The 18,544-nt window shown below is 45.1% G+C and overlaps 1 protein-coding gene across 1 annotated transcript in view; it reads right to left on the reverse strand.

Moving 5' to 3' along the window:
* UNC79 (unc-79 subunit of NALCN channel complex) overlaps nucleotides 1–18,544 on the reverse strand; it is a 210,418-nt gene that overhangs the window by 56,228 nt on the left and 135,646 nt on the right. The window contains exons 28-34 of the mRNA XM_037031536.1: nucleotides 16,368–16,654; nucleotides 13,883–14,065; nucleotides 12,641–12,803; nucleotides 10,041–10,190; nucleotides 8,244–9,461; nucleotides 4,534–4,641; nucleotides 389–505 (exon numbers count right to left, since the gene is read on the reverse strand). Of these exons, the coding sequence (XP_036887431.1) occupies nucleotides 389–505; nucleotides 4,534–4,641; nucleotides 8,244–9,461; nucleotides 10,041–10,190; nucleotides 12,641–12,803; nucleotides 13,883–14,065; nucleotides 16,368–16,654 (2,226 nt within the window). The remainder of the gene's footprint in view (nucleotides 1–388; nucleotides 506–4,533; nucleotides 4,642–8,243; nucleotides 9,462–10,040; nucleotides 10,191–12,640; nucleotides 12,804–13,882; nucleotides 14,066–16,367; nucleotides 16,655–18,544) is intronic.

Raw genomic sequence — 18,544 nt, forward strand, 5'->3', positions numbered from 1 at the left:
TATTTGGGGTACTTTATGATTTATAAAACAGAGAATATTGATGACCTGGTGTTTGGGTTTATATTTTTAATTTGCATCATGAAATCATAGATCCATTCCCTCCTTTATGCATTTGCATCATTTAACTCCCAGGTAGATAACCTAATTAATATCTGCAATCTGGATCTTAGGGGGGAAAAAGGGTTGGACCAGCCTAGGTGGTGGCTCTGGACATTTGGAAAGTTTAAAAACACTTATTCATTATCCTAGGGTTTCTTTTAAAAAAAAACTGTTTGAACCACAAAGCACAAGAGAAAAATCTACTCCTTAGGAAGGCAGCATAGGGGACCGAGAGAAAGTGGTATTAGCTAATCTGAAAGGCAGAACAAGAAGAAAAAGCTTGACCCACCAGTGTCCCAGTTGCTGATGTTACGGGGGGCGCTAGACTGATGTTCCAGCTGTCGCTTCATTAACTGGCTCATTGTCAGAGCTCCCAGGGATCCCCTTTTCATCTGCCTATACTGAGCTATATGGAGGAAACGAGGAGATGATTACTAGGGAGAAGCAATTTGTTGGCACACAAAGCCTCGACACATCCATATAGAATCTTAATTGAATCTTCAGCGGCTGTTCGCAGTTGTTTGGTAATTCGTGAGCTCCTGTCCAAATGAAAGACTGAGGCGCTACGCTATTCTGCTGCCTTCCTTCGCTTGGTAAAGGGAGTAACGGTGCCTACACGCACTTAGCTGTGGACTCTAAAAGTTTACCCCACGCCATGATTACTGTCATCAACTTTTTATTCATAAACTCTGCCACGTTCCAAAAAGGACTTTAAGACAGATCATTACACTGTGAATTTACAGCTCAACTCACTTTCATGGAGCTTGTGCATAAACAGTTTCAGCCTCCCTTGTGTCTCTGGGGGTCCCGTGAGTGCATGTGTGTGCTCACGTGTATTTGGAAGTAGGACGACACAGATCAACCCCAATTTTTAGAGAGAAGTTGAAGCAAATGAAACTAGGCTACTTGGAACCAACCAGAAAATGATGTGGTCGTAAGACAAAAACATGCTGCTTTCAATCTCTGGATGAGCGTCCACCCACGGTTCCCAACGTGTGAATCGAACTGCATTCCACACCCATAGTCTAGTACACACCTTCGTTTCCGAAAACAGCGGCAACGTTTTCACCCTGCTGTCAGGTGTTGACAAATACCCCACCCATGAAAGGTCAAGTTATACGCATTTCCAAACCAGAAAAACAATGAAAAGAACTTCTGCTAGTAGCCTGCTAAGCAAAAGCCACCTGCCTCCTGCCCGCCCTTTTTCCTCTGCGAGCGGTGCCCCCAGTCCCTGCTACCAGCCCCGTGAGAAAGGCAGAGCATCACTCGTGCTTTTTCTACATGATCCCAAACGCCAGGACATTTGAGAACTGGTGGTCATTCACTCTCTCAACAGGACAATTTCAGCAACGGAAGCTCTGCACTACATGACCTAGAAGGCGGTGGCAGCAACTGGGATGACTGTATGACCCCCCCCAGGAAGCCTTGAGGTTACACACAGGTTTGGCAATCATGGTACCAAGGCAGCAACTTGGTGTGATGTGAAACCAATTATAACATCATTTTTTAATGTAATTAGCATGCTGTTGGATTCATGGTGGTCACGGCACACTTAGTTACAAAATAATCAGCTAATAAACTGATGAAAAGAGAGGGACAGGATAGAAATTCTTGTGTCTTGGGATCCATGTTAACTGAATTCGTGGAAATGACTATGCAAACTAATATGAAAAATCTCTGATTCCTCTGGCTGATTGGTAATTTTATGACTCACTTTAAAAGTATAGCTTCTTTAAAATGCAAAAGTAGAAATCTTTCAGAGGATTCAACAAATTTAAAAATTAGCGGCAAAAAGAAAAAAGATTTAAAACCTCTAGTGATCAAATAATTTCTCTAATTCTCTATTGTTTTTCAAGCCAGTGGCATTCCATGAGAATAAGCCCCCTTAATGTTTAGCTCAGGGTATAAGACGCCGGGCACTGGGCCTCCAAGAACGGGTCCCCGAGAGCCAGCCACATGGGCTTCCAGGGAAGAGGAGGAGGGGGCTGGAAACCCAACGATTCACCGAGCCAAATCCACGCGGGCTTTTAACAGGAAAAACACCCCAAAAGAAGCTGCCTCGGGTGTCTTTTACCTCAGCACCTTGCTCTTATGTTTCCCTTAGAGAGTCTGTAAAACTGAGAGTTGGAGCATTTTTTGAAATAAAAATGAGTTGGAGAAGAAATAAGATACCAGCTGCCAGCCCAGAGAGGTGACAGTCCACCCGTGCGGGAACTGTTATTACTGCCCGACTGTCTTCCGCCAGCCAAGAGCCCACACGGCCTTCTTTTGGACAAGGCTTGAAAATGGTTCTAAAAAACCAAAGGAGATGGCAAAGAAAAACAGAGAGAGAAGATGTTGGAGATGTCCCGGACTTCCACAGGGTGCGCGCCATTGGGGCTTTCCGCGCTGAAGGATGAACATGCACCGGTTTACGTGAACAAGCCATTTAACCAGCAGACTGCAACGCCCGGCCCCTCTGCTACAGACAGCGTTCCGTGACAAAAACGAGCAAACGAAAAGGTGCAATGTATCCAGCTAACACGCATACATAAATAAATAAATAAATCCATAAGGGAAGGCTTATGGATTCCCTCAGTCATGTTTCAAGGGTTATGACACATTGGATGCTTTTATTTTATGATATATTTAACTAGCACTGAACTCAAACGGACTTAGCCATCCTCTCCCCCATTATATCCAACTTGGGACTCTAACTAGAATTCACTTTTATATCCAACTTGGGACTCTAACTAGAATTCACTTTTTAAAGATGATGCATGCAGCCCTGGCTGGTATAGCTCAGTAGACTGAGCACAGGCCTACGGACCAAAGGTTTGATTCCCAGTCAGGGCACATGCCTGGGCTGCAGGCCAGTTCCCGGCAGGAGACACACCAGAGGCAACCACACATTGACATTTCTCTCCCTCTCTCCTTCCCTTCCCCTCTAAAGACAAATAAATAAAATCTTTAAAAAAGACAATTGCTTTTAAAAAAATATGACTCATGCAAATCAGAAGGAGAAAATATGCTTTCGTGTTTTTTGTGTGTAGACTTAAAAATGGGTATTATATCAGGTTATCAAACAGATTTTTTGTGATAAAAAAAGAACAACTAGATTCAGAACTAACCATTCTTTGCAACCAAAGGGACAAGTAACAGTCACTTGGAAACTCTGAAAACGTCGATGATCTCTATTATAACTGAGTTTGAATTATTCTAAGGCTGTGTGATATGCTAAACAGACCATGGGCTTAAAAAGTCAAACAGATCTGGTATCAATTCCTGTCTCTACCACTTAGTAGTAGTGGCTGTGTGACCTCAGGCAAGCCATTCGGCCTCTCTGCGACTCTGCTTCCTCACCTATAAATGAGGCCAGTAACACCTGCCACACAGTGCTAATGTAAGGACTGAACAAGCTAAGTCCTGAGTGTCAACTGCTTAGCATGGTGCCTGGCACAGGACGGATGTCAAATCAATGGTGGCTCTCACTACTATTATGACTGTAAACTCCCTGAGAAAAAGGGGTGTCTTACTTATTCACATTAGATCCCCAGTGCCAAGCACAGTGCCTGGCACTCAGCAGACACTTAATAACTAGCTGCTGCATGAATGGATGCATGAATGAATGAACCATGAAGAGGAGAAAGTCATTCCATACTACCAGTCCAGCATTTAAGATCTCTGATTTTTTCAGAATCCTCCTCCTTTCAAGAGAGTCAAGTGAAAATTAGCCAGCTCCTCGGGCAGCGTCTCCATGGGACCCGTGACAAGGGTTTGCAGAACTCGCCCCTCTTTGCATCTGATTCCTGCAGGCAATTTCCTGTTCTAAAGTGTCCTCATTGCCCCCACTGAGCCGCAGGGAAGCCCGCATCTTCACCTCAGTGGGACTCACGCTCCTCATGACAAAATCTAGGACCCAACAACAGAAGGCAGTTTCCAAACAGCCGCCTCTTAGAGATCCTACAAAATTTCAGGTCATTTATATTTTCTGATCCAAAAGGGCTTGATTCAACCAGGATGTTGGAATCATGAGATACCAGATGCATGTATTCTATGATAACGGAGATAAAATTTCATCAGTGAGGAAGGTGACTCAAATTGAAAGGGATCCATGTAAAATTCTGCCACAGGCAATGCTTTCACTTGTCCCAAACCAGTTCCATGTTGCCCATTTAGGCCTGCAATATATAATTATTATTTTATTGAATGATGCACTACAGTGATCGTTCCTAAACAAATTAGGGTTCTTGGCCCATCGGTAACCACAGCGATTCATCGAACACTTGAGATGTTGCTGACAAAGGCCAGCCTATGCCTCTGGGTCTCTGAGACCATACAACATAGTGTCACCTAGGAAGCTAACACATTAAAAAAAGAAAAAAATACCAGGTGCATGAAGGTGAAAAGAATGCAGCAGACAATGCTCCACAGTCAATGTACAAGAAGTCTTACTTGACATGGAAGAGTGACTGCTCATCTCAGGCACCCCTGCTTCCAGCGTAGGGGCGGGTGAAGATTCCCGAGGCGTTTCCAGGGTGGAGAGTCCTTTAGCAGAGGGATCTACAAACACACACATCACTTAACACTCAGGACATTCCTTGAAAATAAACATTGTTTAAAACTCTAGAACCTTTTCGATACCTTTTCCCCTCTGGCCTAATACACCCATTCTGCTTTTACACCCGTTATCTTCCATCGCATGCTTTCTGACCCTGCTAATTACTCAGATGGAATTACACGCAAAGCTGTCTCAGGGTTTTGTGCAGGACCGCTCTGCATCTGTGGACACGCCCCCCAGGGACTAACGACAGCCGAGGACAATGAGACTAAGGCTCACGCGCTCACACTGCCTGCCACGAGCAGGTCCCTGAACCTTCCCCCGAATTCCTTTTCGTCTAATACCTAAAGACGCTTACACTTCATTTCACCCATAGCATTCCACCCTCTCATCATTTACACTTCAATTTACACAGAAAATTCCTCCTCCAGGAAGGCGTTTAGGGGCCCTCCCCTCGAAATACAAACAAAAACACTGGGCCAGGTGCCTTTCTTACAGAATTCCAGAGCACCCTGNGACACGCCCCCCAGGGACTAACGACAGCCGAGGACAGTGAGACTAAGGCTCCCGCGCTCACACTGCCTGCCCCGAGCAGGTCCCTGAACCTTCCCCCGAATTCCTTTTCGTCTAATACCTAAAGACGCTTACACTTCATTTCACCCATAGCATTCCACCCTCTCATCATTTACACTTCAATTTACACAGAAAATTCCTCCTCCAGGAAGGCGTTTAGGGGCCCTCCCCTCGAAATACAAACAAAAACACTGGGCCAGGTGCCTTTCTTACAGAATTCCAGAGCACCCTGTCCTTAACCACTCCCCAGCCTAACACACTCTAATGTAATTTCCTATTTATTTGTCTATAACTTCGCTAAAGCATAAGTAACTTAAGAACGGGGACTGTATCAAACGTGAAATAAATACATTCAAGAAATGGGAGAGGCCACTGCGGGGAGCGGAAGACATGAAGAGAGCGGTGCAAAATAAAGCCAGAGAGCTAATGAGAATCCGGACCATGGGCAGCGTTCCAGGAACTTAAGGACTTGAGCTCCCACTGTGAAAGAAATGGGGAGCCCGTGGAGGGTCTGAAGCAGAGGAAGGATAGGATCTCGTGTTTTAAAGGATCAGTCTGGCTGCTATGCTGGGAAGACACAGTCAGTAAGGGCAGAAGACAGGGGTCTAGTTAGTTGGCCATGGCAGTGACCCAGGTAGAGATGATCATGGCTCTGACCAGGGTAGAGGCAGGGGAGGCAGTGAGAAGGGGCCAGATTCTGGATATAATACGAAGGCAGATTAAGGTGGCCAGATGCCCAGTTACAATTTATTTCAGATGAACCACCAATAATTTTTTAGTGTGAGCATGTACCATGCAATATTGGGGAGATTTGGCCCCAACACTTTACTCTTCCCTGAATCCATGCCGTCTGCCATGCAGCTTTGAAGTTCCTCCCACTAAAAAGGTAGTGGATTTCCCCTCCTGACTGTGGGTTCAGCCATGTGACTGTTCTTCCGCTAACCAAGTGTTTGCAGGCATAATGTGACCAAAGGCCTGCGAAGTGCCGGCAAAATAGGGCTTGCACTCCTGTGCCTCTTGCATCACCAGGATCATATTCCCGGGGTGGGGGGCGGGGCTCAGGGGGGCAGTGAGGAGCAGGAAGATGCCTACCCCCAACCCCACCCAAGGGCACAGGGCTGTGGGAAAAGCCATGTCCTCGGGGACAGCTGGGTTTCTATTAGACCTTCCACAGGGAGGTGAAGGAAACAGGGAAGAGAGTACATACGGGATTTTGCTCATGAGGGACCATGAACTTCTTCTGACCAAGGGAGGGTTTCAGAAATCGGAATACAGGAAGAGAAAGATCCAGAAGAGGAGAGGGTCAAGGCCTCATGGAAATTAGAGTGAGGGAGATGAAGGGTGGCCTAGGGCTTCCTTCAGGGACTGACATGAACAGAGAGAAAGCGCACAATGAGACTGGACCTGGTGGACTCGAGGGGGTCAGCGGCGGCCAGGCTGCGCACCTGGAGGGGCACGGAGCGGTAGGTGTCTGGGCCTCCTTGGACTCCAGCTGCCAGAGGTGAGAAGGTCTGGGGAAGTGAGTCTTACTCTGGGCACACGGGTCTCCTGCCCACACCCAGCAAGGTCAGGTAGGAGATCTATACCTCTGCAAGAGGTGCAATGCTATACAAACTTCTTAGGACTGCACAATATATATTATAAAATCTTTAAGGATATGTTATTATAATTGTCAGATACCTTCCTCTTGTTCTAGCAACAAGCATATTAATATAAAACCAATTTCCTCCCTGGTTTCCTTCCTCTATCTATATACAGAAGTTTTCCTGGCTCCAAACAATAAAAAGGTAACCCAGTCTCCCTAGAAACCCTCTGAAACTTTCTTGTTATTACTGGGATCTTTTTCCTCCCACTGTCTGGCCAGAGCATGACCTCTTACAAACACACTAATGTCCATTCCACATATTGTTACAGAGCCCCTTTGAGGGGCACGGCTCTATCCCCTGAGGTGGAGAATGGCTAGAAACCTCAGGAAATACCCGTGCAAATGAAGGGGCTGAGCCCTTTCTCTTGGAGTGGCTTTTGTGGGGGGCAGCGGGAGAAGTGGGGCTAGAATCGAGAGTCCTGACACTGCCACTTCCTGGCCATGGGACCTGGGGCGGGGCACATCACCTCCTTGGTGCCAGCACCCTCTTCTAGACAATGGGGTCTCCGAGCTCTGCCAGTTCTCAACACTAGAGTCTCCGAAGCTAATAACATCACCATCCCTAACCAACCCCATGGTTTTGAAGTCCCACTCTTTTTTTAGATCTGAGCTGAGAGGTGAAGAAACGCATGATCAGTACTATGGGAACATGGCCAAGGACCGTGTTTGGGGATGAGGTGGATGTCTGGGTCGCCGGGTTTGCAAGTCTTCCTTCTTAGAAACGGTGCCTCTAAAGAGACAGAGCAAGGGGCACTTCTGAGGCAGAAAATCCACATGCTGGGGGACAAGTTCACCATCAAGTGGTGTCCACGGACTGGGGTCTCAGCTGTAACTAGGCTTTTTTGTCGTGGTGGTTCCTGAGGGCACCCATGTCCCCCAGATGGCTGACACTGGTTAAAATATACAATCGGCTGTGGCTCTCAATGATTACACAGTCAGTTCTTAAGTATTCTAAGTGCTCTGCTTCATTTTAGCTTGTCAAGATTGTTCCTCTGTCAGACTCTATCATGGCTCACTAAAGTAGAGAGTAGGGAAAAAAAGAAAGCAAAGAGAGTTCAAACGAATGACTTTTGCTGATAGAAGAAGGCTAAAATGATATTTGGAATATCTTGATATGAAGTAACCATTGCCTCTTGCTGCCAAGGATGGTCAAGAACCTAAAAACAACAGATACGGAAACATTTATGGAGCCAACAGAACTGCATCTGAATCCAATGAGTGCAACGAGGCAGGAAGGGTTTGGGGTGATTGTGGAGCCATTATAATGTCACTCCCTGACATTATAAGATTGAGAATTTATGCATAGTCAGCGTCAAGGTCCTAACAAGTAAGATGCACAAACTCGAATGGAAGTCTGGGAGGAAGGAGAGGCGGGAGCTGGCTTACCTGGCTCTTTCTGTTCCCCCAGTTTGTCTGGGATGTGGAAGGAGATGTCGAGGTACTCTCTCTGGATGGCGCTGACCGCGATCTTCCTCTGCTTCCGCTGCCTGGGGACAATCTGAATCTTAAATTCTGCCTCCTCGGCTCCCTCTTCTTCGGCCTTCCTCTCCAGATTCTGTTCTGTGTCCGACTCGGCACTGGTGTCGGGCTTCTCACTTTCCATTGGATTCTCGGCATCTTTAGGGACTTTGAGGAGGACGGTTTTTGCCCCTGAACTTGGCACCAGCCCACCGGGGGTCTCTTCCTCAACATCAGCCTCAAGATTATCATCCGGTGACATCTCGGGGAGAGCACATGACTTCTGTAGGAGGTCCCGTTTTTGTTTGAGTGTCAGCGGGCTGCCACAAGGAATCTCCTGCAGCGCCCCCAGCTTTGATAATTCTGCAGAGTCTCGGGGGTCTTCCAGAGCTATGAGACTGGAGTCCTTGTCGCCTGCCAACTGGTTGTTTCCTGAGTCCTTTGGGGAAAAGTCTTTGGAACAGTCTTCCACACTTACGTGCACAAGGGGAGTTGTGCTCAGGCTGAGGACAGACGGGGGGCTGGGGAGGGAGGGTGAGGAGGCAGCATTTTTACCGGAGGCACCATCGTTTCCTTGGTCCATGGTCTCCTCTTCGTCACTCTCTACTATTCGGAGAGGGGGAAGAGGTTCGAAGACCAGGGAGTCGCTGTCAGACGTCGAGAGCACGGAGTGTTTCTCGGGCCCTGACGCGGAATCGGAGGACAAATCGATCAGATCTAAATCCTCTTTAGGAGCAGTCTTCATGGGGGAATCAACTTTGACCTCAAACGTCTCCATGCAGTTCAACCGAACTTCTGGAATCACGGGCCTCCGCGTTTCCTGAAAACCTTCCAAGGCAGGGTTCTCGGGGACTTCGGCACCATCAGGCCTCGCAGCAGAATTCTGGCGGGGACGTCCGGGGTCGTGCGGTCGTGGCGTGACGTAAGCCGCCTGGGCGGGGGGCTTATCTAGGTCACACCGGTCTATGCAGGACTTCCTACGGTGCTCGTCTAATGTAAACAACAGGGAGTCTGCGTTCCCTATATCAAGAGATTTTTGTTTTAAAGAGCGCAGCTTTTTTTTCTGAATGCTTTCTTCTCTCACACAGTGGAGAATGCTGTCTTGTAATGCACCCGTTTCTCTATATTCAGCCAGCTCTATTTCACCTGATTAAAACAGAAAAAGCTAGTACTATTTCACTTGGAGATTTCACCATTCTTTTTCCCCCTCGGACTTGGGCACACAATTGGCATAAATTGCAACCCCAGCTCCACCAGAAGGCCACACTGACTTTCCGGCCAAGTTTTTGTAAGGTTCGTTGTAATTTCAAAACCCAGAAACCTTTGGAATGCCAGAACCCAGAATGGCAGTCTAAGATTGTATTTCCAAAATCAGGCTTCAGGATAATTCCTCAGCTCTGTTCATTTGTACACGGGAGAGGGGATCGCTTTTGGCCGAGGCAGAGCTCGGAAAATGGATTCAAATTGTGTGGAAGAGAAGCAAACATTTTGCAACAAATCAAATCAAGCAATGGCCCTCTAGGACAGTCATGACATTAATGATGTATCTGTCAGTTCACGTATATATATAAATGTAGATGTATATATATACTGTTTGTGCATACATATAGATAAAATCAACGGTATTAAAATGTGTAGTAACGTAATAAAATTAAGATTTCACCCCAAACAAACGGTAGAGTACAACATTTCTGCATAAAATGACTAAGAGGAAAAAATTCATACTTCTCTGCACATTCATCTCAACCGGCTGATATTTCACCATTTTGCTGCCGCCTATCCTTTTCAATCTTGCAAAAAAAGTTTGAGACTCTTTACTGCAGGGTCCAGTAGGTGTGTCATGAATATCAGATTCATCAAAAACACTATCTTCTTCTAATTGGGGAGAGAAAGTCAAAATTACACTTGAGAGGTTACTCTCTCTTAGGCTGTGTCTACACAAGCATTTCAATGGGAGCATCACACGGAACCACGTCTGGGGTGGTTTCTATGCCAGCCCAAGTCCAGCCGTGGCTGGGCATTTCACCCAGATCCAATCATCCTTGTGTCAAACAGAGCAGCCTGTTACGAGGCTGTCCCTCATTGTCCACGTGACAATTGGCAGCATTTGCAAGAGAGGCACCTCAGTGTTCCAACAGAGACTTCAGGCAGAAGCTTTCCGGTGCACTTAAAACCAGATAACACATGCGTGTCGGGGACTCGCGGTACTGCCCGACAGCCCTGCTTTGGGTGAATTTTCAGGCTCCTTTGGCAAAAGAAAATTAAACACAATGAGTGACTCTCACTCTTTCCAAAACTATACGCCTTCCCGGGATTTGAGAACTGGCATAGACACAGCCTAACAGTACATGCACTTTATACTTTGTGAATGCAAAATACTGTACTCTACATTTGATAATGAAACACACGACACACAGAAAAAGCTTAGAAAAGCCACTGGTCATCCAGCTCCACAAATGATTATGGACTGAAAGAGTAAACGAAGGAAAAAGAAAACAGAAAATAACATTTCCCCCTAGTGAAGACTCTTCTCCGAGGAGTTTGCCGGGTGCAACTATTATGAATCCCAGAAGGAATCTTTGACTCGCCTTCCTGAGGCTCCATAAACACACTAGTCACTAGAGCGCCCGTCGGGCCTGTTTCCCTGCCCTCTTCTGTCCCCATTTGGCCACTTTTGCATCAAAGATAAACCCCAAACCATATTAGTAAGGAAACGGTTGCTACATGGCCCCCATAAAGTTCACTTACTTTCAAACGTTCTTTTTTCATGCTTTGGAAAGACCAAAGTCATGTGTGTACAAAGCAGCATGAGAAAAGGCTACTAAGATGCACTTTATAAATATCTCAATAAATGGAATTGACCTACCTACCTACACGCCAAAGTGAGGCTCGGGTGCAATTATGATTATTTAAGATTCCCTGGCTGCAGGGGGCGTACAGACAGAATTCAGCGAGACCCTGTCCCATCACACGAGAGTCTCCAAGCCAGTGACATTTGAAGTGGATGCTAGATGAACTAAGAATACTAATCTTTTCATCAAATAAAAAAAAATGTTAACAATCAAAATGGATACAAAACTCCCAGTGAATTTCCACAAAGATGGGAAAGCCGATCAAAAACCTTTGTTCCTGGGGGCGATGCAACACACTGATTTGTTTTATTTTTATTGCCTTTATAAAAACATAGAGTTTTTAAAGACACAGTCGTGCGATTTCCATCCCATGACTTGGACAGAATCCTCAACTGTGCCGATGTGCAGAGACAGAAGGGCCCCACGATGGCACCCCGCCCCACACAGAAAGGTTCGTCTGGGACTGGCCCAAACACTGAACCCGCACTGAGGACATCCACAGTGCAACTGAATCTACCCAACGTCCCAGAAACGAGGCCCTAAACTAGTAGACAGGATGTTCTTCAGAAAGGATCCAATTGGTACCAGAGCTGAAAAAACTTAGTACTCGGAGTTGGGTCCGTGACCAGCGCAGACCCTTGGACGCTGCAGTGATAAACCAACAACGGAACACTGGCTCCGATCCATCCCACTGAGGTATTTCCAAAGCAGTCAATCAAACCACTACACAACACTAGCTAACAGCCCAAAGGGTCTCGGGACCCTTGGCTTTCTCCTTGGATTGAACTTAATAATGTTCTTTTTCACAAGTCTAGTCACCCTGTGACGTGCACTCAAGATACACACTTGGCTCTTCAGCTCTCGCCTAAAAACCTTCAGGCTACAGTTGTACTCTAAAGTTTTATTCTATTGCCTCCTTTATGGAAAAGCTATCAATACAAAAAACATCAATATTAGAAATAATGTAAACCTATGCAGCAAAAATATTTCATTGCCATTGCCTTAAATCAATCTGTATTGAATAAGGCAGCTAGGAAAAAACACTTCAGTGAATTTACACTCCATTTAAATCTGCGAGCACAGAGTTCAGAAGCAAACGAGAGACCCACAAGGTCCCCTGGCTCCGCTGGCTGCCGACCAAGATGCACCTCACAGCCCAAAGCAAGGCGTTTCCATCACGTAGGAAAAGGCTTACAGAGGCTCCTTAACCAAACAGCAGACACACCGGGCCAAACACTACCTCTTATAAAATGGACTTTAGAAGCATATTAGTTATTTCTCTGGAATGCTCCTTTTTCAAAAATGAAGGTAGCAACATTCACGGAAAAGTTGGAAAATCAATGAAGCAGAAAGTGATTTTTTGACTCCCAATGATACCCAGGGGTACTGGTCTATCTCCTGAGAGAAACACTGCCTAGGGATGTAGTATGCAGTCAAGCTCAGGTCAGCATGGACTCAAGACACGCGAAGTACCTTTCTCCTTCTCGCTGTATCTGCTTATGTTACTGTTGTCGCTGTACAAAGGGCCCGCCGTGGCGTGGGGCTTGCAGCTATGGTACTGTGCATTGAGTGTGTTGACTGTTATGTGAATCAGATGCAGCAGGACCTTGCTGATGTCACAGTCTCGATATGGATACTGCAGGAGGAAATGAAGGCAGAAAAAGGCAGGTGGTTATTTTGACGGGGAAGTTTTCCGCGTGAGCTTGCTAGGTATTTTTCTCGGGGTTCCTTTAGGATAAAAAGAAAAGTACAAAAAAGCAAAAACATAAGTGCTTATCGTGGCCTTATTCTGAAAAGGGACCATATTCCCCTCCTCTTGCACCGAATCGCGTGCGGCAACGCATGCCAGTTCGTAGTTACAATCCCTTTCAGGAAAATTATCTGGTGTATTCACAACATGTGCTGTATGAGTACCATTTTCAATAGTTTCCTTGTTTTCTTCTTTTTGCACAGTAATTAATTTTCTCTTTTAATTCTTGTTTATTCTCTTACAGTTCCCAATTTCCCCCCTTTGCCCCCCTTTGCCCAGCCCACTCCCCTGCTCCCACAGTCAATCCCCACACTGTTGCCCAAGCCCACGGGTCATTCATGTTCTTTGACCAGTCCCTTCCCCTTCTTTCCATCATTCCTCCCTCTCCCCTCTGACAGCTGTCAGTCTGTTCCACGTTTCCATGTCTCTGGTTCCGCTTTGTTTTTCCTTGCTTTCTGACATAAGAATTAATATAGAGATAAAAGAGATTCTGGTCGTAAATAGACGTGGTTGATCAATGTCTTACAATTCACCTGTTTTTGTTCTAAATGTTTCCAAGACAATACACTGGTAGGGGCCCCATTTCTATTTTCATTCCGATCGTTTTTTGCTCTTCAGCACTAACTGTACACGACAATTCCCCCCGCAGGTCAAATTACTGTCCTGCAGAATTCTCAGCATAGGTCCCTGGGAGGGACACTGGCAGCTTACCTTGTAAAGGATGACGAGCAAGGCCTTCAACCACATCTGCCGGATATGCGGTTTTAGGGACCAGAGGGAACAACGAGGCGGCTGTTGGAAATAATGCCGTAGTTGAGGACAAGGGCAGTATTTGAGTACCTGAACCACCAAGGGGAGAAGGTGTTTTCCCAAGTTAATGTTATAGTCCATAACCTGAAAGAGGAAAGAAATNTGTCCTGCAGAATTCTCAGCATAGGTCCCTGGGAGGGAGGCTGGCAGCTTACCTTGTAAAGGATGACGAGCAAGGCCTTCAACCACATCTGCCGGATATGCGGTTTTAGGGACCAGAGGGAACAACGAGGCGGCTGTTGGAAATAATGCCGTAGTTGAGGACAAGGGCAGTATTTGAGTACCTGAACCACCAAGGGGAGAAGGTGTTTTCCCAAGTTAATGTTATAGTCCATAACCTGAAAGAGGAAAGAAATTAATAACTGAAGGAAAACTATAAAGAACACTTATAAGCCAAAAGGAAAAATGTGAACTATCAAAACACAGGCGAACTATTTAACAGGCACCTCGCAAAATATTAATAAGTAATGGCCAGTAGACATAAAGGAGGTAAGTCCAACCTCACAAGAAATGTTTAAAAATTTCGTATATTAAAAGTTTTAATCTACTTAATTATCTAGTTATTTAACGTCCCTATTTAATTATCTATTAAGGTGATGTATTAAACTATTAGAGTAAAATTTAGAATCAAGCAAAACACCTAGTACTGAAAATCACTCGGAGAAGTGGACATTCTCAGACACCAGCGTATTACTCAATACAACCTGTCGGGACAGCGATTTAGCATCGCATTCACAGTAGGAAAAAGCACACAGCCTCCAACACAGCAGTTAAATACTCCTAAGGAAATAATCAGGCAAGTGTGCCAGGAGGCATGCATAAAGATACTCAGCATCACAGCCACCCTAAACTGAAAGCAACCTACATACCCAACAATACGGGATTAGTTAATAAAAGAGTGTTTTTTTATCACAACAGACTAGTATGTAGCCATTAAATAGAATGTGAAACAAACTTATTTACATAATATGAACTTGGTAATATATTTTTCAGTTTTAAAATTAAACATACGTATGTCAATATGTATAGCACGATCTTATTAAAATGGGCATGTATGTACGTGCATGCATACATGGGCATGTGCATGTATGTATGTATATGATATCTCTGTGTGTGTATGGACATTTGGAGCTAGTGGTATACACCAAAATGTTAGTGCTTTGTCAAAGGTTTTTTGGAGATCTATATTTTAACTTATTGGTTACACTTCTAAAATGAATATACATAACATGGATTTAGAGAGGGAGATGGAAGGAAGGAAGGAAGGAAGGAAGGGGGGAGGGGGAGGAGAGGGAGGGCTGGGTGTCTGAAACCAAGTGTCCTCTCTCCGTCATAGGCAGCTGAGTGCTCGTGCCGCTCCATCTAGTTACTGGCATCAGCAAGAGACAACTACACACGTATCGCTTCCGCTTTGCTTGTCTGTTTTCATTATTCTACAATCTATTTGTGCTCATTGATAAAAGCTACCATCACTGAGTTCCTACCATGAGACAGGCACTAAGCCAGGAGCCTTGCAATATGTTGTCTCTAATCTTTGAAAAAAAGTCTGTAACCAGTGAGCAAACGGAGGATGCCGAAGGCCATAGCAGTTAGTTACAGTGGCAGAGCTGAAATTAATATGCATGTCTCTCTAGCCCCAGGTCCTATACCCTTTGCAGACTGTGCAGCCATTCTGGAGAATCTGATTTGCAGCACAGGTCAAAGTCGGCCCCCATATACCCTGTAATCCCTTAATGCTGCTCTTGGGTCCATATCTCAAAGGAATTCCCAGGTTTATGGATAAGGTGCACGTACAAGGATGCCCACTGCTGAGCTGCATGGGGTCATGTGCAGTTGGAAACCATATGAGTGCCCATCCCTGGGGGTGGATAGTTAATGCAGGTAGATGTACATATGGCATATGACGCAGCAGTCAGAAGTAGCAAACCAACACGGAATAGCCAGTAATGATAATGTAACGCGGAGTAAGCTGTATGAATAATTCAACCCTTGACTTGAAGCTGGAAAGGAACAGGATGAAAAACAACAAAAGCAGTAGGGTGATGACCAGAGGTAAAGGGGGAATGGGGAGGTGGAACAGGACAAAAGGGGACACAGGTGATGGAGGGAGATACGACTTTCAGGGGTGAACACACAATACAGTGATCAGATGATGCACTAGAGAACTGGACACCTTAAACCTATATAATTTTATTAACCAATGCCACCCCGGTAAATTCAGTAAGAATTTAAAAAGGAAAAGAAAAAACACCCACAAACAAAAATCCCACATCGCTTATCGTTCAATGGGTAGAGTTTCAGTTTAGGATGGGGAAAAAGTTCTGGGATGGATGGCGGTGGTGATGACAGCAATGTGTATGTACTCAATGCCACTGAATTACACACTTAAAAATGGCCAAAGTGGTCAATTTTATGTTCTGTATGTTTTACCCGCCCCCCCGGTAAATCCCAAACTCCCTTTATGACATCAGGTTGCTCAGTGTTGCTCATCTGTATATTCGCCTCCACATGCCCCTGCCTTAAATGAAGGAACTTGTACAAACCTTTCCACTCAACCAGTGTTGGCTAAACGGAATTCAATTATTTGCTTCTACTGAAAGCCTAATGGTGTATGACTTTCGAAAGCTGTATTGCACTTACTTGGGCAATTCCTGCAATAAATGCATTAAAGCAAGTTGACAGGCGCATTTTTTGAGGCGCAATCATGAAGCAACCTTCCTGCTGGTCATAGCCAAGTAAGACGTACAGGTGCCGCTTGACCGTGTTGAAGGCCTTCGCGCTGCTGATGTCTGACTCGGCACTGCTCTCATCCTTGGCCATGAACTTCATGAGCACTGTGATCAGCTGGTGGACTGTCTGGTGGTCGATTCCCGCATCCTCTGGGAGCAGGTCCTTGATGGTGTTGTCATTCTCAGGGGACTGTTGCCCTGTGGGTACAAGGAAGGCCATCATTGGGTGGGTGGTCTCTCCAGAAGCCAATTGACACTAAAACCTCACTTACTGATAAACCACCATTCTTCTGCCACTAAATATTTAAAGGTTCTTTTCTAGAAAAACTTAAAGGCACGATATAGCCTACTAAGCAAAGCATTAGTCCAAGAAAGTTATTGAATCCATCCACTACCAAGTAATGGGGAGTAATAAGGAAATAGAAATAAAAACGGGGGCACTACACAGCTGGTTTATCTTCGAGCAGCGAGATAAATGCCTAAAGAAACTTTGCATTTAGGGCTTTAAAGAGCTTGGAAGAGGTTTATCCTCAGAGACAAAGACAGGTTTTCCTTCCAGCTTTGTAAAATGAACATGTGAGAATAACCACAAAAAGAAATTCTAAAATCCACTGGGCACAAAAACACTCACTGGGTTATTTTGTTTAAATTATTATCTCGATTCAGTTATGTTCACAAATCAGCTGGTGAAGAATCAGTTTTCTGTTTCAAATCCTGAGACACGAGCAGTGTGCAGTCTTTGCGTGACACAGTCAGAATTATAAATAGCAAATTATAAGCCCTGCTGAATGTAATGAGAAACATACAGGGAGGGGAGACCACAGACAGAAAGAAGGAAGCATGAACTTTTAAAAACAGAAAAAAGAAAAAAATGCCACATGAAGGTGAGCTGAAAGTTCACATGGAAAAAAAAAAATCTTAGCCCTTCACTTATTCTTAACCGAACAGACAATTACATCCGAGCAGCTCCCTGGCACTGACTTTCTCTGTTATTTTTCAAAGTCAGAAATTACACCCTGTCTCTCTTGTTTTTCTGCCTCTTCTGATCTGGTTTAGTTTAAGACTTTGGGGGAAGGAAGAGAGTTGTTATTCTTTACTGCTGTTTGGGGGCTTACTCTTGTCCTTCTTTTGACAAGCTGCGTTGGAATTTCTAAACTGAAGACCATTTTCCCAGCATCCTCACCTTTCAGCCCGCAGGGAAAAGTTCGGCCAAATGATGACAAGCCTTGGTTACAAACTGTTACAAACCAGAGCTTGATCACATTTATTTAGTGGTGGTATAAAGGATGTAACAAAGAGCTAGGTTGCAATTTATATCCACCAACTTGTCAACCGATTCGGCAAAATGCCAACCTTCCAGCACACGGCCAAGAGAGGCAAGAGACAAAATGTTTCTGGAGACTGCGGAAACAGCTGCCTCGAGCCCACTTTTCTCGTTAGCTGTGGCGTGAAGGTCATGTCAAGTTCAGGTAGCGAGCTGGGTTGTCTAGTTTTCCCCAGAGGATCAGAAGAATGCTGGTCTGTCCAAAAGGGACAAACTGAGAAGGCAAGGTTTGCAGCGTGTGAAGGGGCAGCAAAATCAAGCAAGGCAGAGAGCCTCGGACAGAGGGGGAGGCACCTGACCGACTTCACTGTGACCCCAGGACTCAAACGTTTTCTGTCTCATAGAGTCTGTTCTGGATGGAAAAAAATATGTGTAATGGACTTCAGAGAAGCTTTTACCAAAAATTATTCGAATAAAACCTAAGAATTGGTTTATGATGGTGTTTCACAGGAAGAGTGGTTAATGAATTGTTCATATTATCATTCCTTATTAGCCATGCATCGGCCATCATACAAAAAAAATCACCCTATTTCACCAAGAGTCCGAGCACGTGAAGCACTGCTGTCTAATAAAATTAAATGTTTCAAATAGAAGATCAAACCAAAGCCGTACCTGCGTAAATCCTCACAAAACAAAACAAATAGTGTAGAAAACTCTCTTTCAACCTTGAAACGTGTCACTTTGATTTTTTTCCCTCCAGACTATGGCTTTCCGAGTAGAAGAAGGTAAGTTGCTGCTTTGGGCAAACCCGGGCAGAGACTGCG

The sequence above is a fragment of the Sturnira hondurensis genome, unplaced genomic scaffold (genome assembly GCF_014824575.4).
Source record: "Sturnira hondurensis isolate 20B ecotype Veracruz unplaced genomic scaffold, ASM1482457v3 Scaffold0021143, whole genome shotgun sequence".
In the NCBI taxonomy this organism is placed as follows: Eukaryota; Metazoa; Chordata; class Mammalia; order Chiroptera; family Phyllostomidae; genus Sturnira; species Sturnira hondurensis.